The 21,788-nt window shown below is 41.7% G+C and overlaps 1 protein-coding gene across 11 annotated transcripts in view; it reads left to right on the plus strand.

Annotated features, from left to right (window-relative positions):
• Positions 1 to 21,788, plus strand: part of jakmip3 (Janus kinase and microtubule interacting protein 3) — a 351,944-nt gene that overhangs the window by 98,911 nt on the left and 231,245 nt on the right. For all 11 annotated transcript variants that reach the window (XM_048551237.2, XM_048551238.2, XM_048551240.2 and 8 more), the window contains exon 3: positions 8,792 to 9,289. In XM_048551237.2, the coding sequence (XP_048407194.1) occupies positions 8,792 to 9,289 (498 nt within the window). The remainder of the gene's footprint in view (positions 1 to 8,791; positions 9,290 to 21,788) is intronic.

Below are 21,788 nucleotides of genomic sequence, written 5' to 3' on the forward strand. Positions count from 1 at the left end.
CCTCTTAGGGCGGTTTTGGCGGGGGCGGGGTGTGAGGGATGTGTTGCGGGAAATACGGGAGACACGGTCAAGGGCGTTCTCGATCACTGTGGGGGGAAATTTGCGGTCCTTGAAGAACTTGGACATCTGGGATGTGCAGGAGTGGAATGTCTTATCGTGGGAGCAGATGCGGCGGAGGCGGAGGAATTGGGAATAGGGGATGGAATGTTTGCAGGAGGGTGGGTGGGAGGAGGTGTATTCTAGGTAGCTGTGGGAGTCGGTGGGCTTGTAATGGACATCAGTTACAAGCTGGTTGCCTGAGATGGAGACTGAGAGGTCCAGGAAGGTGAGGGATGTGCTGGAGATGGCCCAGGTGAACTGAAGGTTGGGGTGGAAGGTGTTGGTGAAGTGGATGAACTGTTCGAGCTCCTCTGGGGAGCAAGAGGCGGCGCCGATACAGTCATCAATGTACCGGAGGAAGAGGTGGGGTTTGGAGCCTGTGTAGGTGCAGAAGAGGGACTGTTCCACGTAACCTACAAAGAGGCAGGCATAGCTGGGGCCCATGCGGGTGCCCATGGCCACCCCCTTAGTCTGTATGAAGTGGGAGGAGTCAAAAGAAGTTGTTGAGGGTGAGGACAAGTTCAGCTAGGCGGATGAGAGTGTCGGTGGAGGGGGACTGGTCGGGCCTGCAGGACAGGAAGAAGCGGAGGGCCTTGAGGCCATCTGCATGCGGAATGCAGGTGTATAGGGACTGGACGTCCATAGTGTTTATGAGGTGTTGGGGGCCAGGGAATTGGAAGTCCTGGAGGAGGTGGAGGGCGTGGGTGGTGTCACAGACGTAGGTGGGGAGTTCCTGGACCGAAGGGGAGAAAATGGAGTCCAGATAGGTGGAAATGAGTTCGGTGGGGCATGATAGACATGTCTTAGTTTCACAGGTAACAAATTTAATCTCCCACTTGCTAATTATTTTTGTGTACTTAGATGAAATAGGCAGGTGTTGTGCCACATTGGGTAGTGTCCCTGCCTCTCAGCCAGAATTTCTTATTGACCATAGAACGTGCATTCATGTCATAGCAATCAAATTGATTTTCAGTGGTAAATCTTTCCAGTCCTTCTAACAATGGGAGGTAAGCGTGGTAGAGATTCATGGGCAGCCATTCCTGCAGAAGGAATTGCAAACCACTGAAGTGCTCTATAAACGCGCGCGTGCACACACACGCGCACGCGCACGCACACGCACACGCACACGCACACGCACACATGCACACACACACACACGGAACAATCCAATCAACGTCTAGGGTCCAACCACTGAATCCGAAACCTGCATTCAAACATGACAAGGTATCACACTTAAATGTTCAACACCCCTCCACCCGAACAGGGGCAGCACTGTATACTATTTGCCAAATGCACTGCAGCAAATTGGCAAAACACCCACAAAAGCACTTTGTAACCTGCAGACTGTACCACATAGAAGGGAAAGAAAAGCAAACACATGGGAATGCTGCCACCTGCAATTTCCCCGCCAAGCTAATGTCAGAATAAAATATGAAATTAACCTGCTGTTCCATGTAGCATTGATCTGGTTATATCATTATATATCCTTGAATGACGCCATGTTGATAACTATTTGGAGCAGCTGAACTATGTACCTTGTTTATGTACAGACATCTATGAAATACTATGGAAAAGCTGAGTATTCTTGGTAGTGATGAGCTAGAAATGCAGATTAAGTTGACACATCTTTTGTGGAAATTAATCTTGGGCTATCCATCGGGTACACGATGATACTACAGGATTGTCTTACCTTGTCAGATTTCTGGAATGAATGGGTTTCTCTTCAAATGTATTCACAATTTCTGTGGGTATTACATCAATCTAACTGTAACCTCTGGGCAGAACAAATGTTCTGAAATGGTTGCCCTGTAGAATCAATTCATGTAACCTTTTCAAACCTGTCTCCTACACTATCGCTTCCACTTTGCCAAATTTAAACAGGGGAATGGATACTGTGCTAGTCTGTCTGTTTGGTGCAAAACATTTACATAACTTGTACCAAGTGTGATGTTTCACAGAAATATTTTTTCTCATGCCTCCATTACACTGGGCTCCCACTTGGTTTTGCAAGCTATGTTTTGTTCTTATTTTTGAAAATTATTATTTTTAAAGCAGTTAATGTCTCTTGCAAGGCTAACTAAATCTCTTAGAGGTAGAAGGAACTGCCAATGCTGGAGTAACAAGGTGTAGAGCTGGATGAACACAGCAGGCCAGACAGCATAAGAGGAGCAGGAAAGCTGATGTTTTGTGTCTGGGCCCTTCTTCAGAAATGGGGGAGGGGAAGGGGGGCTCTCAAATAAATAGAGACAGGGAGACATGATGATAGAAGGTGGACAGAGGAGCAGACAGGTGGAGAGAAGATGGACAGGTCAAGGAGGTAGGGATGAAGCCAGTAAAGGTGACTGTAGGTAGGGAGTTGGGATGGGTGTTGGTCAGTGAGGTGGGAGGAGCGGATAGGTGGGAGCAAAGATTGACAGGTCAAGGAGGCGGGGACGAGATGGGTTGGTCTTGGGATGAGATTGGGGGGTGGAGAGATTTTGAAGCTTGTGAAGTCCACATTGAGACCATTGGGCGTGGGATGCTCTTTAGCAAACTAGTGTGGACTTGATGGGCTGAATGGTCTGCTTCCACACTATAGAGATTCTTTTCTAAAAAGAGCTTTCGCATCAAATACCTCTTTCTGTTCTATATATTCTATGATTTTCCATTGTATCTTTTATGTCTTCATATCATGTTTGTAAAAATGATGCATTGTTTACTTTAATGAATTTATACAATAATGCAGAGCTACTTCAATATTGTTAAACCTAGGGCAGCAGGGTTCCCAGCAGAATAGGAGGTGCTGTTCCTGCAGTCTTCGGGTGGTATCGTTGTGGCACTGGAGCAGGCCCAGGATGGACATGTCATCCAGGGAGTGGGAGGGGAAGTTGAAGTGGTTCGCGACTGGGACGTGTTGTCGCTTGTCACGAACCGAGCGTAGGTGCTCCTACAAACGACAACACCTCCCAGTCACGAACAATTTTCTTAATGCTTCTTTTGGTGAATATGTAATAATTCCTCCGTAGTTTTATGCTGATGCACTCCTTAAAATGCATTTTTTTTTGAAATCTAAGCAAGTCATTAGAAACATCAGCAGTAAAAGTGATTCCTATCTGTAGATAAAAAGAAGCTGATAGTACTGTGGCATAATATATATTGCGATTCAAACTGTAAGAAATAACAGGAATGCCCTTTATTTGCCAGGTCCATATAAAAGCATTGCCTGCTCTGGAACAGCCTCATATTGGAAAAAAAGTTCTTCAATTATATTTATAACAGTGGACTCTCACAGCATTTGGGAGGATTCCATTTACAGGAATTAGTTAACACTAGGATCAATTGAGGTCTGACTGATGCATCCACTTCATAATAGTGTAAAATTTCTCCATGTCAGCAGAGTACACCATGAGGATAATCTTTGACTGTCGCTGTTTATCTTCAAACAATAATGATGTTGACATGCAGAGAAAGATATAATTCCGGTGACCTTCCTGAATGATCACGTTTTAAGTGCCTTTAAACATGACAGACCACAGGATATGCCCGACTCCTCTTCAGAAACACCAATAAAAAAATTGACATAATTCAATTTTTATTTGAGGATTATAAAAGTAGATTTATGTATACTCAATCACTCTTCCTTTCCACTTACAACATTTTTCAAACTTAATTTTAAATTAACTCTGTCACTAATTCTTGATTTTATGTTGCATTTTGCTTTTAATGCTTCACCTTTAGAAGGACACAGCATATGATGCTGTTACTAGAGCAATATTCCAGAGGACTAGACAAATGCCCTACAGACCTGGGTTCAAATCCTGGCATGGCAACCGGTGGAAATTAAATTCAATCTGCAATATAAAACTAGTCTCAGTAATGGTGACCATGACAACTACTAGTGACTGTTGTTAAAAAAAATCCGTCTGCTTTACAAATGCCATTAAGGGATGAAAATCTGCCATCTTTACCTGCTCTAGTCCACATTCAAGTCCACGCTCACAGCAATATAGTTCACTCATAACTGCCCTCTGCAATGGCCAAACAAGCCACTCAGTTCTAGGGCATTTCAAGAAGGGCAACAAATGCCCATATTCTACAAGAGTAAAAAATACTGCAGTGGACATGACCATTCACCTAGGTTTAACAATATTGAAGTAGCTCTGCATTATTGTATAAATTCGTTAAAGTAAAGAATGCATCATTTTTACAAACATGATATGAAGACATAAAATATACAATGGAAAATCATAGAATATATAGAACAGAAAGAGGTATTTGATGCGAAAGCCCTTTTTAGAAAAGAATCTCTACAGTGTGGAAGCAGACCATTCAGCCCATGAAGTCCACACTAGTTTGCTAAAGAGCATCCCACGCCCAATAGCTTTTATCCCTGCATTTTCCACAGCTGCCCAACCTAATCTGTATATTCTTGGAGACTATGGGCAATTTAGCATGGCTAATCCACCTAACCTGCACATCTGCAAACTGTGAGAGGAAACTGGAACAAATCCACACAGACATGGGGCGAATGTGCAAACTCCACACAGACAGTCGCCTGAGGGTGGAAATGAATGCAGGCCCCAGAGCTGTGAGGCAGCAGTGCTAACCACTGAGCCACTGTGTCACCCCTTTCTTTTTTTATTCATGTAATGTGTATGTCACGGAATCATTGAGTCACACAGCGTGGAAACGTACCCTTTGGTCAGACTCATCCTTGCCAACCAGACACCCAATCTGACCTAGTACGATTTGCCAACATTTGGCCCATATCCCTCTAAATCTTTCCTATTCACATACCCATTCAGATGACTTTTAAATTTTGTTATTGTATCTGCCTCCACACTTCCACATTCCATACACATACCACCCTCTGCATGAAAAAGTTACCATTGAGGTCTTCTATAAATCTTTCCCCTCTCACCTTAAACCATGCCGTCTAGCTTTGGACTCCCTCACCCGAGGAAAAAGAAGTTGGCTGTTCTCCCTATCAATGCCCTTCATGATTTTATAAACCTCTATAAGGTCACCCCTCAGCCTCTGAAGCTCCAGGAAAAAAGGCCCCAGTCTATTCAGCCTCTTCCTATAACTTAAACCCTTCAGTCCTGGCAACATTCTTGTAAATCTTTTCTGCATCCTCTCAATTTTAACAACATCCGTCCTATTGAAGGGTAACCAGAATTGTATGTAGTGTCCCAAAGTGGCTTCACCAATGCCCTGCACAGCTGCAACATGAGATCTTAATTCCTATATTTAACATTATGACCAAAGAAAAAGCAAGCATGCCTAATGCCTTCAACATCATCCTGTCTACCTTCGATTTGATTTTCAAGGAACCATGCACCTGCACTCCCAGGTCTCCTTTTTTGGGAACATTACTCAGGGCCCTACTATACAAGTCCTGTCCTGATTTGCCTTACCAAAATGCAGCACCTCACATTTATCTAAATTAAACTCCATCAGCCACTCCACAGCACATTGGATCAAGGTCCTATTGTACTCAGAGATAATCATCTTCTCTACATTGGCTTGAAGTTAAGAGACAGAGCTGGTGGTGGGGGTTTGTTTTTCAGACAGGAGGCCTGTGACTTATGGTATGCCATAAGAATCAGTGCTGGATCGACTGCTTTTTGTCATTTATATAAATGATTTGGATATGAACATAGGAAGTTAATAATAGTTAGTAATTTTGCAGATGGCACCAAAATTAGTGGTCAATAGCAAAGCCAGAATTTGTTGCCCATTCCTGGATGCCCTTAAAAAGGTGATGGTGAATAGCCTTCTTCAACCATTGCAAGCCATGTTTCTATGGGTACACCTATGTTACTGTTAGGATGGACTTTGATCCTGTGACACTGGAAGTATGTCAAGTCACAAGTCAGGATATTGTTTGACTTGGAGGGAACTTTCAATTTGTTGTGTTCCTATGGTTCTTCTGCCTTTGTTCATTTGGGCAGTAGAGTTTGCGATCTTGGAAAGTTTTAAGGAAATAGCTTTGGCAAGTGGCTGATGTGCAACTTGCAGAATGTAGCACTACACCCACTGTGCATGGTGAGAGGGAGAATGAATATTTTGGACGTTTAGGGGATGGGATCCCAATCTAGCCAACTATTTGTTTGGGTGATACTGAGGTTCATGAGTATCAGTGAAACTGCATTCATCCAAGCAACTGGAGCACCTTCTATCATACTCCTAATTTGTGCCTCAGTAAATAATGGATGGACTTTAGAGAACCAGGAGGTAAGTTATACAGGACAGAATTCTTAACCTCTAATATGGTCTTGCAGACACAATATTTATTTGTTTAGTCCAGTTAAGTTTTTGGTAAATGGTAACTCATTTGGTTCTCATTGTGGGCATTTCAGCAATGGTGAATGTCAAGGGGAGATGAGCAGGTTGTCTCCTGTTCGAGATAATCACTATGTGACATATGTGTCGTGTGCATATTACCTTTTACTTATCATTCAAAGTCTGAATGTTGCCCAGGTCTTGCTTCTTGCAGCCACAGTGTACTTCAGTTTCTGAGGAGTTGGTACTGAGCACAATTAAATCAACAGCAAACACCCCACAACAGATCTTATGGTGGAGGATAGGTCATTGGAAAAGCAGTTAAAAATGGTTGCACTTGAACAACACCATGAAGAACTTTGTAGCATTGCCTGGGGACTGAAATGATTGGTTGCCACTATCTGTAGCCATCTTATGGGGTGGCGATGGCCAATTGGTATTATCACTGAACTATGAATCCAAAAACTCCAGCTGATGTTTTGGGGACCCAAGTTCAAATCCTGCCACAGGAGGTGCTGGATTTGAATTCATTTTTAAAAATCTGGAATTAAGAGTCTACTGATGACTGTGAAACCATTGTTGATTGTCAAGAAAAACCTATCTAGCTCACTAATGTCCTTCAGGTGAAAAAAATCTTCTATCATCAAGCAGTCTGCCCTACATAAGTCTCCAGACCCATAGCAACTGCTCAAGGGCAGCTAGGGATGGGCAATAAGAGCTGACCAGCCAGTGACACCAAAGACCCATGAGTGAATAAAAAAATCCTATGTTCTAAGTATGGGTCCAACCCATTTTCTCTCCAACAGTTGTACCAGTGATTCCCGTAAATTTCAATGGAATGCCAAACTGAATCAAATGCTACCTTGATGTCAAGAACAGTCACTCTTACTTCACTGCTGTATATGCTCCATTTTAGCATCTACCTGTCTTGCTTCATCTTCCCATCCTAGCATCTATTTCTATTTGTTTTGCTTTCATGGACCTATTTAGTTTTTCCTTAAATACACACATATAATCAAGCATTCTAACCCATTCATTTAAAGTATGACATTTTTTATATGAGATTTTAGATTGAATGGAATCAAATACTGTTGCCTAACCACTTCTGCCAAATTAGACATTTCAGTCTGATGAACAATGTAATTTGCTGTATAATTACTGATCAACTGGTGGCTTATTTAAATCAGTAGATTTTTTTTGCACTGATATTAGCCGGAAGCCAGAGCTAATAACAGAGCAGCTGAAACCTGGGTAAATGATTGGGACCATTGACTTCAACTGCCGGTAAACAACAGGTTACATATAAATTACGAACAAATCTCACTGATTTCTCAGACTAAAATTACCCCCAATTGTGGAATATAAAATTTACAAGCATCAGGGAAGACAGCAATTTCACATTCCGGTAGGTGTGTGTAATGATGCGTGTCCAACGTAATGACATTAATTGATTGTTCTATAAAAAAAATTAAGAAAACATTTAAAAAGGTTAACCAAAATATATAAGATCAGAAAGGAGGCCAAAAGATTAAAATCACCAAATACTGTGAGAAACATTAAAATTCCTGGGGTTTAAATAAATGTGTTCCATTTAGCTGGGAAAAAAAATCATCATAATGTGCTAACCAAATATGTTTAGACCAACAAATTCAGGGAATTACAAGATAAGCTTTGAGTTGCAAATCTTCAGAATTTGCTGGACATTTTATGCTGTTCTGCATCAGATAGTCTTCCTATGACCTGAAGTTCTAGGTAGCCCATTCTCCTCCACATGCCATTATCATTTTGCACTTCCAGGCTGCTATAATGCAGTTGTTTTGAAGTTAAAGTGTGCAGATTAATATCTAATTAAATGTTTATTCTGTGAAGTGCTCCATTTTAGCAAGAACTGACCTTCTATTTCTTAAATGCATCCAATAAAGTTTGAATTGTATTACTTTGTTACCTGGCAGCCTAGCAAATGTCATGATATTAAGAAAGATGGGAAAAATAAGAAAATGCTTTACTTTCTTAGAGATTTTTTTAAAATGGGTCAATTCCAACAGTTTCATTAGAAAATTTTCAATAGACAAATAGTCTCATTGCTCATCCTACATCTTGGAAACACTCAAAATTCCAGGAATATCAATGTTATTTTTCAATGTAAAATGTTGTTTTTTACATAAATCAACACTTTGTTTCCAAAATTGAAAGACGTTGTGTCCATTATGACATGCATTGTGAAATCGTGACCATGTTTTTGACAGATTCCCTGAATTGTATTTGGTTTCTCTTAATTTCTTTTTATACCTAATGGATCCTGCAAGCAAATAGCGATATCACAGATTATTCTTCCAATAAAAAACATGCAGTTACGTAGTTTTGTGTTTGAAGATACACGGCTTCAATCTAAAAATACACATGGGTTTCATTGTGCTATGTTGTTCAGGTTGCCAAGTTGGAACGAGAAAAAAATCAAGAAGGAAAGCTGATCAGAGAGCAGGAGCAGCATAAACACACCGTGGTAGTAACTGAACTCAAAACCAAGCTGCACGAAGAAAAAATGAAAGAACTGCAGACTGTGCGAGAGAGTCTGTTACGGCAGCATGAAGGGGAGCTTCTCCGAATCATCAAACTAAAGGACAACGAGAACCAGAGACTTCAGGCACTTGTTAACGCCTTGCGTGATGGAGCTGCTGACAAAGTTAAAACGATGCTTTACAATGAAGCTAAAGAAGAGGCCAAGAAGGTATTTGAGGTTGAGAAAATCAAACTGCAACAAGAAATCTCTGATTTAAAGGGGGCTAAAAAACAAGTGGAGGAAGCACTAAGTCAGGCTGTCCATGCTGACAAGCTGAAGGCTGCAGAGATAAGAAGTGTGTACCATCTGCACCAAGAGGAAATCTCCAGGATAAAGAGAGACTGTGAAAGGGAAATTCGTAGGCTGGTACGTATCGATTTCTTAACCTTGCAAATACTGCTGGTAAATGAGTTTTATCGGCAAGTTAAATATAAAGATTATTTTAGATGATGTTAAGAGTGAGATTTGCTGCAATAAATCATTGTGTCCATTTCAACTACCTGAGGATTGCAGTAGCATTTAACTGCACAATAATATATATTTTTTGACCGAGAATTTTATGAGAATTGGTTCCACACAAATGATCTTTTGATTTGCTTAAAAAAACCTTCACATTATATCCCAAAGGATTGCAGTTCATTTTGGACAGTCACATGATCTTACCAATAATTCACTCTATGCCACAGTGCGTTGCGTAGCAACAACTGACATTATGAAAGGAGAATGGCTAATTATGAAATATACGTCTAGACATGACATGGGGTTTCAGAAAACAAATGCTTCCTGCATTTCTATGATTTTCCTGTGTCAGGCATTTTAATACAAACGTTGACCATTGATTACTGAATGAGTCAATGTCAACCACAAAATAGCAAAATGGTCAAGCATCTGCGTGTTAATATTGCAAAAGGAAACATCAAGGCAATAATCTCTAATAACAGGTAACCAGATGTGAAATAAAGTTTGTACTCCAATAAATCATTTTGACTCAGCTTTCACAGTTCAAGGTTTAATTCTCCAAGGTATTCATACACGGTTGTACATTTTTTTCAAATAAATGAATGTGTTTCAGTACATTTCTTTAACCATAACTTTCAACTTATCCTATACCTGATTAGTTTTCTTTCAGACATTTATGTGCATGAAAGTTTGAAAATTTAAAAACTCAATGCCCAAATGTATAATAATTTAAGCTTCAAGTAATGTAATTAGTCCTTGATCTAATTTTCTCCATTTAACACTGCAACTTATTAATCAGCAGCAAAACCATAGTGTATCCATATATCTCTAATGTGTAACATAAGTGAATTTTTGCCCACTAATCACACAAGTGTAACCAAATCTGTTGGAAAGAAGATCACTAACTTAGCTAATGTAACTTTTTTCGGGATATCGAGAGATTGTATTGGGAACAATTGAGGAATACACTTCTTGTTTGGAACTTACAGTTGCAAAGTTGACTCTGAAAAAATGGTTAATACTCGAGTACCAGACACACAATTTGCAACCAAAGAAACTGGGAATAAACTGGATGGGCACTTTCAGATGGAAGATTGGCTAAATTTTATTTTTAAAAACCAGAGGATTTACCAAGGAATGTTTTCAGTGCAAAGCATCGGCTGGTACATCATCAATAAATGGAGAATCTCTGGGAATTCAAAGTGGTGTTTGTGGAGGGAGAGTTAGAGCAGGGTCTTTGACAATGGGGAGTGTACACTGTGAAGAGAAAGTGAGGGCCTTCTTATTCTAATGAGCGTGGGTTAATCTAAACATTATGCAAGAGACTTTAAAAATCTGTTATAGATTAATGTAACATGTAAAATTGACCAATGTTTCTAAAAAAAAGAGAATCAAGCTGCCCAGGGCCCTGTTAGATACAACAACCAGTGGTTACACAGACCATAGAGGTAGAACTTTAAAGGGGACAGGGCAATTTTGCTGCCTTTGGTCAATAAATTAATTATGCTAGTGAGTGGTGGCATGAGTAGCTCAGTGGTTAGCGTTGATACCTCACAGCGCCAGGGACCTGAGTTTGACCCCAGCCTCGGGTGACTGTCGGTGTGGAGTTTGTACATTCTCCCTGTGTCTGCATGGGGTTTCCCCCACAATCCAAAGAAATGCAGTTTAGGTGGATTGGCTATGCTAAATTACCTGTCATATTTAGTTTAGTGGATGGGATGCTCTTTGGAGGGTCAGCGTGGACTGAATGGGCTGAGTGGCCTGCTTCCGCACTGTAAGGATTCAGTGAAAGTCTGTTTTCTTCACCATTTGATTAACTTCTTTAAGATTACACTTAAACTATCTGTATATTGTATTCTCTGGTTGTCATGTGGTTGATCTGAAGTTTTCCATGCTAAATTTGACATTTAAAGTCATTGAGATTTTTGCAAAGGTTTTCCAGCGGGTTATTTGTAGTCAAATATCCAGGCAATTGGTTCTCAGGTAAACTTGGAAACTTGAAGCTATTTTCTAATCAACTGGCTCCAAGATGTTATGACACAACTCTGGAGCAGGTGGGACTTAAACAAGGCCTCCTGGATCAGAGTCAGGGACATTACCACAACACCACAAGAGCCCTCACTTGGAAGTTTGAATGGTTAAAGTACTGATGACTTGCAACCAATTTCTAGCTAATGACAGAAGGCTTGGTTAGGTTTGGTCTCCATCAATATTTCAGGGATAAATGAGCTGCAGTTCCTGAACCATTTTTGCTCAACTGACTATAAGGTTAAAATTTCTGAGGCCCACTTGTTCTGATTTAGTAAAACAGCCATCAAGATACAATAGCAAGGTAATAGGGCTACTCACTTTGAACTGGCACAAATTAAGATCTAATCTTCCCTTTCGTCTTTTATGAAATATGGAGATGATTTCTTTGCTAATCCGTTGTTTGTTGGTTTTGGGCCATCCTTAAACAATAAGATGTCTATGTGAAACTCTGGCAAAATGTTACTTTTAGAAACCTGAATATTTACCAAGGAACATTTTGCTCAACCTTAAATTCATTTCTAAAGTGGATGTGATTGTTCATATTTTGATTTGGTATTTGGTTGAGTTTCAGATAAGTCTGGAGTCAACTTTACCCAAGTCCCACAATGTGTTGCCAGCCATTTTAGTAACTATTGCAGTCATTCTAAAAAAAAATAGTTTTACCAATTATAGTATTGTCTGTTCTGTACTATACCAGAATTGACAAAATTCAGTCACATGCTTCTGTGGTAGCAGGAATTTACAAAAAATAATGATTGGACAAGTGAATTAGACAAGACCAACACCATTTCATCAAAGCAAGTTTAATAACTAATGCAGCTTCAAGAATGCAATCACTAAATAGAATAGATCAGGTTCGATGATATAATAGCTTTTGCCGAAGGTAATAACATACATATGTTTATAGATTTTTCCCTCAAATGAGTCTTATCTAGAAATGATTTGTGCTGGAATCAAAGTGTGAGAGTAGAGTCCCTACAGTGTGGAAAAAGACCATTTGGCCCAACAAGTCTACACTGACCCTCCAAAGGGCAACACACATGGACCCACCCCCCACACACTATTTCCCATGGCTAACACATCTTACCTACACATCCCTGGCCATCACCAGGCGATTTAGCAGGGCCAATCCACCTGACTTGCACGTCTTTTGGATCATGGGAGGAAACCAAACCACCTGAAGGAAACCCATGCAGAGATGGGGAGAATGTGCAAACTCCACACAGTCCCCCAAGGTTAGAATCAAACCTGGGTCCCTGGTACTGTGAGGCAGCAGTGCTAAGCACTGAGCCACTGTACTTCCCTAGTCTGTTCTCCATCACCATTCAATAATATGCACAAAGACAAGATGGAGTAGGCGCTGCCTAGTGGTAGTATCACTTGACTATTAACCCAGCTGATGTTCTGGGGACACGGGTTTGAATCCCACTAGGCAGGTGGTGAATTTGGAATTCAAAAAAAAACGTCTGTAATTATGAGTCTACTGATCATCATGAAATCATTGTCGATTGTCAGAAAAACCCATATGAGTCACGAATGTCCTTCAGGGGAGGAAACCTGCCACCCTCAGCTGGTCTGGCCTACATGTGACCCCAGACCCACAGCAATGTGCTTGACTCTCAATTGCCTTCTGAAATCAACCAGCAAGCCACTCAGTTGTACCAATTGCTACAAAGACTTGAAGAAATGGAACTGGATAGATCACCTGGTATCGATCTAGGCACCGGAAAAGACAACGGCAGAAACAGCCCTGTCGACCTTGCAAAGTCCTCCTCACTTACATCTGGGGTTTAGTGCCAAAATTGGGAGAGCTGTCTCACAAACAATTCAAGCAATAGCCTGACATAGTAACGCTCTCAGAATCATACCTTGCAAACAATGTCCTAGAATGCACCATCACCATCCCTGGATATGTCCTGTCCCACTGGCAGGACATGACCCAGCAGAGGGCGTGTCAAGGTTGTATTCAATTGGGTGGGTATTGCTCTAGGAGTCCTCAACATTGACGCCGGACCTCATGAAGTCTTATGGCTTTGAGTTAAACATGGGCAAGGAAATCTCCTGATTGCCACACACCCTCCTCCCTCTGCTGATGAATCAGTGCTCCTCAATGTTGAACATCACTTAGAGGAAGCACTGAGGATGGCAAGTGCACAAAATGTACTCTGGGGTGGGGGATTTCAATGTCCAACATCAAGAGTGGCTAGGCAGTAGTACTACTGATGGAGCTGGTTGGGTCCGAAAGGACATAGCTGCTAGACTGGGTCTATGGCAAGTGATGAGGGAACCAACAAGAGGGAAAAACATACTTGACCTTATCCTCACCAATCTGCCAGCTGCAGTTGCATCTGCCTGTGACAGTATTGCTTAGAGTGACCATCACACAGTCCTTGTGGAGACAAAGTCTTGCCTTCACATTGAGAACAACCTCCATCATGTTGTGTGGCACTATCATCATGCTAAATGGGACAAGCTTTGCACAGATCTTGCAATTGGAGCCTGGGCATCCATGAGGTGCTGTGGGCCATCAACAGCAGCAGAACTGTACTCCAGCACAATCTGTAATGTCATTTCCCGGCATATCCCCCACTCAACCATTACCAGCAAGCCAGGGGATCAACCCTGGTTCAATGAAGAGTGCAGGAGGGCATGCCATGAGCAGCACCAGGCAGCCCTGAAGGTGAGGTATCAACCTGGTGAAGTCACTAAACAGGATTACTTGCATGCCAGACAGCAAAAGCAGCAAGTGATAGACAGGGCCAAGTGATCCCACAATCAACAATTAGATCTAAGCTCTGCAGCCCTGCCACATTCAGTTGTGAATGGTGGTGGACAATTAAACAACTCACTAGAGGAGGAGGCTCCACAAATATCCCCATCCTCAATGATGTAAGAGCCCAACACTTCAGTGCGAAAGATAAGGTTGAAGCATTTGCAACAATCTTCAGCCAGAAGTTCCAAGTGGATCATCCATCTTGGCCTCCTCCAGTGGTCCCCAGCATTATAGACACCAGTCTTCAGCCAATTCAATTCATTCCACAAGATATCAAGAAACAGTTGAAGACAATGGATACTGCAAAGGCTACCGACCATGACAACATTCTGGCAATAGTACAGAAGGCTTGTGTTCCAGAACTTGCCGGCCCCCCCCCCACCCCCGGCCAAGCTGTTCCAGTACAGTTATAACACTGGTATCTACCCAACAATGTGGAAAATTGCCTAAGTATGTCCTGTACATAAAATTCAGGACAAATCCAACCCGGCCAATTACTGCCCCATCAGTCTCCTCTTGATGATCAGTCAAGTGATGGAAGGTGTCATCAACAGCGCTATCAAGCAGCACCTGCTCAGAAATAGCCTGCTCAGTGACGTCCAGTTTGGGTTCCGCCAGGGCCACTCAGCTCCTGACCTCATTACAGTCTTGGCTCAAGCATGGACAACAGAGCTGAATTCCAGAGGTGAAGTGAGAGTGACAGCCCGTGACATCCAGGAGCCCTAGCAAAACTGGAATCAATGGGTATCAGGGGTAAAAACTCCAGTGGTTGGAGTCATACCTGACACATAGGAAAATGTTCGTGGTTGTGGGAGGTCAATCATCTCGGCTCCAGCACATCTCTGCAGGAGTTCCTCAGGGTAGTGTCCTAGGCCCAACCATCTTCAGCTGCTTCCAGAATGACTTTCCCTCCATCATAAGGTCAGAAGTGGAAATGTTCACCAATGATTGCACAATGTTCAGCACCATTCATGACTCTTCAGATACTGAAGCAGTCCGTGTTCAAATGCAACAAGATTTGGACAATATCCAGACTTGGGTTGACAAGTGGCAAGCAATATTCACGCCACACAAATGCCAGGCTATGACCATCACCAATAAGAGACAATCTAACCACTGCCCCTTGATATTCATTGATGTTATCGTCACTGAATCCCCCGCTATCAATATCCTGGAGGGTTACCATTGACCAGAAACTCAACTGGACTCACCTCATTAACACAGTGGCTACAAGAGCAGGCCAGAATCTGGGAATACTGCGGTGAGTAACTCATCTCCTGACTCCTCAAAGCCTGTCCACCATCTACAAGGCACAGGTCAGGAGTGTGATGGAATACACCCCACTTGCCTGGATGAGTGCAGCCCCAACAACACTCAAGAAGCTTGACCCCATTCAGGACAAAGCAGCCCGCTTGATTGGTACTACATCCACTATCATCTACTCCCTCCACCACCAACGCTCAGTAGCGGCAGCGTGTACTATCTACAAGATCCTCAGACAGCACCTTCCAAACCCACAACCACTTCCATCTAGAAGGACAAGGGCAGCAGATATATGGGAATACCACCACTTCAAAGTTCCCCTCCAAGTCACTCACCATCCTGACTTGGAAAAATATCGCCATTCCTTCAATGTTGCTCGATCAAATCCTGGAATTCCCTCCCTAATAGCATTGTGGGTCAACCCACAGCAGGAGGACTGCAGCAGTTCAAGAAGGCAGCTCACCACCACCTTCTCATGGGCAACCAGGGATGGGCAAGAAATGCTGGCCAGCCAGTAACACCCAAATCCCACAAAAATGAATAGAAAAAAAAGAGTCCAGGTATTTGAAAATTATGTCTGCATGTATTTCTGCAATTACAAATGCAGGCCTGTCTCACTGTCACTGATATTAACTCAATGACAATAGACAATAGGTGCAGGAGTAGGCCATTCGGCCCTTTGAGCCAGCACCACCATTCATTATGATCATGGCTGACCATCCACAATCAGTATCCTGTTCCTGCCTTATCCCCACAACCCTTGATTCCACTATCTTTAAGACCTCTCTCTATCTCTTTCTTGAAAGTATCCAGAGACTTGGCCTCCACTGCCTTCTGGGGCAGAGCATTCCATATATCCACCACTCTGGGTGAAGAATTTTCTCCACAACTCTGTTCTAAACGACCTACCCTTATTTTTAAACGGGTGCTGGACTCACCATGCAGGCAGTATAAACAGCAAATCAGTGCCAGAGAGGTGCCTTATTTAAAGCTATAGTGCTTGACTGGAGGAGTCAGCATTGGGAACGCAGCTAGGCATTGTGTGCTTGTTGCTGACTCCCTCTCCTGTGACCTGCATCATCACCTTATTCCCCCAGCCTGAAATACATCCGTGTCTCTTACGGTCTGTTCCATACTATCCAGCCAATTTTATATCCGCAATACCACTGACTGTTTAATTCCATGAGGTATAATTCTCCAATCTGTTGTGTGGCACTATAATTGTTGCACAGTACATTTGAACAGCTCCAGTAAGTTAGTTATTCACCCCTTATTTTGTCTTTTGCTTGGAATGACTGATTGTAAAGCTTACATCAGCTTAGTCCTTGGCGGTGACAGAAGTCAATTTTTAAAATAAATCAACATTTGAAAGAGAATTGTTTGGGAAGTGGAACCTGCCACTCATTTAATGTCATTTAAAATCAATGTCAGGAAACTTCCATTAGAAATGCAAATTTTTCCAAAAGAGTTGCAGGGAGTAATATTGGTATAGTAGGATAACAAGCATTTTTAAATGTTGCATAGTTACTCTGTAACAAATAACATTATAATTGGAATGTGTGATATGAGGTACAGTCGCTAAAATAGGCTAAATACCAAAGTAATTAATAAAGACAGCACTTGCTTTTTCCCACACTTTTATCATTAGACTATCAAAGAATTTTCCCATATGCTGCTGCTCAATTGCAAAGGACCTCAAATGTCTAATTGCTAAACCTCTACTTCAAAGGGATACTACACAGCTATACCATCAAGCACAACAATTAATTTCCTTCCAGCCTCAACCAGACGCATTTCTCCAAATTCAAAGATACAAATTATGAAAAACTGCTGCTGGCGTAAAAGGCACAAACATTTGTAATGTATCCCTCTGTCCATGAGACACAGCCTTTTATTTTCTTGGACTGGCAGTCAAATCCCTGAATGATCAAAATGTAATGTTGCTCGAAATTTGCCTTTAACCCTGGGAATGAAATTGTCAAATGCTCGTCTAATTGCATGCTGCAAGAAGGAGCTTTTGAGTTCCACAATATTTCGAACAAATGTAATTTTATTTCAGAATTTCTTATTTTTTCAATTTAGTGGCTTAGCTGGATATGTAACCCAACTTTAAATAACCATTGTGAAGAAGAGTCAAATCAGACTCAAAATGCCAACTCTGTTTCTCTCTCCACTGATGCTGCCAGGGCTGCCGATATTCTCCAGCATTCTGTGTTTGTTTACAACTCTATTACGTTATATTTTATTGTTCTTAGATTGACTATTTGTAGTTAAGAAATTCAGGACTTTGTTTATATAATAAAAACTAAAAATTCCTATCATTTTATCGATTGACTGCATATAATACTGTCTGGTATCCCTGGTATACTGACTCCTCTTTTACAATGCAATTCTGGTCACCCTGCTGTAGGAAGGATGTTATTAAACTGGAAAGGATGCAAAAAAAAGTTTATAAGTCTGGGCGGTACAGTGGTTAGCGCTGCTGCCTCACGTGCCAGGGACTCTGGTTTGATCCCAGCCTTGCGTGATTGTGTGTGTGGAGTTTCCACATTCTCCCTGTGTCTCTGGGTATCCTCTGGGTACTCCAGTTTCCTTCCACAGTCGAAGATGTGCAGATTAGGTGCATTGGCTATGCTAAATTGCCCAGTGTCCTGCTAAGGTGGACTAGCCATGGGAAATACAAGAATAGAATTGGACAAGAGGGTGGGTGTGGGTGGGAAGCTGTTCAGAGGGTTAGTGTGGATTTGATGGGCTGAATGGCCTACATCCACGTTGTAGGATTCTATATTGTTGAGACTGGCTTGAGTTAAAAGGATAGGCTGGGGCTTCCTTGTAGTGTGGCAGGCTGAGGGGTGACTTTTATAGAGGTTGAGAAAATGATGAAGGTTGTAGATAAGGTGAATAGCCAAGGTCTTTTAGGGGAGTCCCAAACTTAGACGGCATCTGTTTAAGGCAAAAGGCAAATGATTTAAAAGGGACCTGAGGGGCAACATTTTCTCACAGAGGATGGTACATATGTGAAATGAGCTGCCAGAGGAAGTGGGAGAGGCAAGTACAATCGCAACATTTAAAAGACATTTGGACAGGTACATGGATAGGATAGGTTTCGAAAGATATGGCTCAAATGCAGGCCGACTTGGGTGAGGAGCAGCATGGATTTAGCAGCTGCTCTTTGGATTGCTGGCATAGTTAAAGATTTAATATAACTTTTTTTACAGTTTTATAGTTTAGTATAGTCATAAGAGTTTACTAATATGAAATTTATTTCCATTTTGTTTTATTAACATTCAAAAAACCCCAAAAAACAAACAAAAATAACATTCTTTTTTCAAACAGACTTCTTTTTAAACATTCGTTTTAAGGGGTCTATAGTGAACGGCTGAGTTTTTTAAATTCCTAAGTCAGCAATTTAAAAAGTCAATATGTGTTTTAGAAGTTTTGTTTTAACATTCCAAAAGGTTAATTTTGATTAAAAAACTGTAGTTTTTTTTTAAATAAGGAGTTGTATTTTTGTTCCGGAGAGCCCTATACTTGGTCAGCTCCAGACAATATTTTTTTTCTTCAAGTAAATTATTGAAGAGGAATAGTCTTTATTGAGTTAATCAGTTAAGTGGTTGATTTTTATTCAGTTTTTATATGTTTGATGTATATGTTTTAATTATTTTTCCATTTTCGCATTATTTTCTGTAAATAATAAAAGATAGTTTATTTTGTGCGCATATTTTAGTGGTGTGAAACAAAAACTTTCAAAAGTTGATTGGAGTAGACTGTTCGCAGGTAGAAGGACGTCTGACAAGTGGAAGCCATTGCAGGGAAAAGTGCTGGGTGTGGTGGGGTTGGAGGGAGTGTGGAGCAGACAAGGGAGTCACGGAGAGAGTGGTCCCTCCTGAAAGCAGACAAGGGTGGGGAGGGAAAACTGTCCTTGGTGGTGGGGTCAGATTGCAGATGGCAGAAGTGTCGGAGGATGATGCGTTAGATCCGGAGGTTGGTGGGGTGGTACGTAAGGACGAGGGGGATTCTGTTTTTTTTTAATTGCGGGGATGGGGTGTGAGGGAAGACTCATTCACACTGGTCACATCACACAAGGTGGAAGCTGTTCTCAATGTACTAAATTGCTGTAGATTCAAAGCAGATCCAATGATTTAATTTGATTTGAATTATTTATTGTCACATATTTGATGACATAATTCAGTGAAAGGTTTTGTGTAGTGTCTCTACTCTCTGGTACCTTCTTAAAGTACAGAAAAAATATACCAAACACGGAATATAAAAGCTGAAAAATAAAGAAATCAGGAAAATGTGTTCAATTTTACATTCCTTCTTGTTAAATGCTGTGCCGTGGGCTATAGGCCTGGTGGCCAGGCACGCATCTCCTTTACTATGCTGCAAGAACAAAAATCATCACTCTTCAATGCCATTTCCCCTCCGCTGACACCCTCACTGCAAAGAGTCCTCATTCGACCTCACCAGTGCAGACACCACCATTGCTGCTGGGCCCAAACTTGTCTCTGCCACCTCCCCTGAGTCTGCTTTGGGCCTAGCTCATGGGGGACAATCGAAAAGCTAACCAGAAGAGCAGACTCAATGAGCATCTCCACCTTTAGTGATTCTGTAGCCCAGAATGGGCATGCAGAAGACAAGGTTGATGTGTTTAATACCACTTTTAGCTAGAAATGGTTAAACCATTTCAGCCTCTGCCTTGTGATCCACACCATCACAGAGGATAGTTTTTAACCAATTAGATTGACTCAATTTGATACCAAAATGTTGCTGAGCACACCAAGTATTGCAAAGACTGTGCACTCTGACAACATCCTGGCTATCATACAGAAGCTTCTCACTGTAGAACTATACATATCTCTAACTGGCCTATTGCAGTATGGCTGCAGCACCACAATCTGCCCGACAAAAGGGAAAATTGCCCTTTTTCTTCCTGATTGGGGGGGGAAAAAGGACAATCCAAAGTGATCAATCACAACTTCTTCACTTAATCACTTTCTTGATGATTGAGATGTAAGGAGTCACTGACAGTGCTACTGAGTGGCACTTACAGACCCACAACCTGCTTTTGATGTTCAGCTTGGGTTCCACCAAGAACACTCAGATCCAAAGCTCATTTCAGTGTTCAGTGTTTATGCAAATACAGACAAAAATACGTGGATTTCTGAGGAGCATTGAGCGTGATTGCCCTTGATGTGGAGGTGACATTTGATTGTGCGTGACATCAAGGAACCTGGGTAAAATTGCGGCCAATGGGAATTGGACAAAAGTCTCCACCAGTTGATATCATGCCTAGTTCATTAGAAGTTTGTTGTAGTTGTTGGCATCTAATCACCTCGGCACTAAGATATGTTGCAGGAGTTCTTCGGAACAGTCTTTTGAATCCGATCGTTGACCGGTACTTCACCTTTCACTATCTACAGACACATGGGAACACAATCACTTCCACATACCCTTCTAAGTGACAAAACATTCTCACTTACAAATTCTTTCACTATCATTCAGTCAAAATCCTGGAGCTCCCTTTCCAACAGCATTGCAGTTATACCTAAACCACATAGACTCCATTGGTTTAAAAGGTAGTTCACCATCACCTTCAGAAAGGAATCATAGAGTCATACAGCATGGAAATAGGCACTTTGGCCCAACTAGTCTACACCGACCATGTTCCTAAACTTAATTAGTCACATTTGCTTGCATTTGGCCCATATCCCTCCAAACCTTTCCTATTCATGTACTTACCCAAATATTGTTTAAGTGTTGTAATTGTACCCAAATTCGCCATTTCCTCTGGCTGTTCATTCCAAACACAAACCACTCTCTGGCAGCAAAAAGTTGCCCATTGAAAATCTTGCTCGTCTCACCCGAAAAAAAATATGCCCTTAATTTTGAAATCTTCCACCTTAGGGAAAAGACCCTTGCTATTCACATTATCTACACCCCTCATGATTTTAGAAATCCCTTTAAGGTCACCCCTCAACCTCCTACTCTGCAATTGATAATTCGGACACTGCCCCAGCCCCCGCCAATTCCTGTCAAACCTTTTCTGACCCCGCTCCAATTTAATATCTTTCCTATAGCAGAGTGACCAGAGCTACACACAGTACTCCAGAAGAGGCCTTTCCTGTACAACCTCAACATGATGTCCCAACTTCTAAACTCAAAGATATGAGCAATGAAGGCAAGCATGCTAAATGCCTTCTTAACCACCCAGGCTACCTATGATGCAAATTTCAAAGAATTGTGTACCTGAACCCTGAGGTCTCTCTGTCCTACATCACTGCCCAACCCCTCCATTAATTTTATAAGTCCTGCCCTCATTTGTTTTACCAAATTAAA

This window comes from Stegostoma tigrinum, chromosome 20 (assembly GCF_030684315.1).
Source record: "Stegostoma tigrinum isolate sSteTig4 chromosome 20, sSteTig4.hap1, whole genome shotgun sequence".
Classification (NCBI taxonomy): Eukaryota; Metazoa; Chordata; class Chondrichthyes; order Orectolobiformes; family Stegostomatidae; genus Stegostoma; species Stegostoma tigrinum.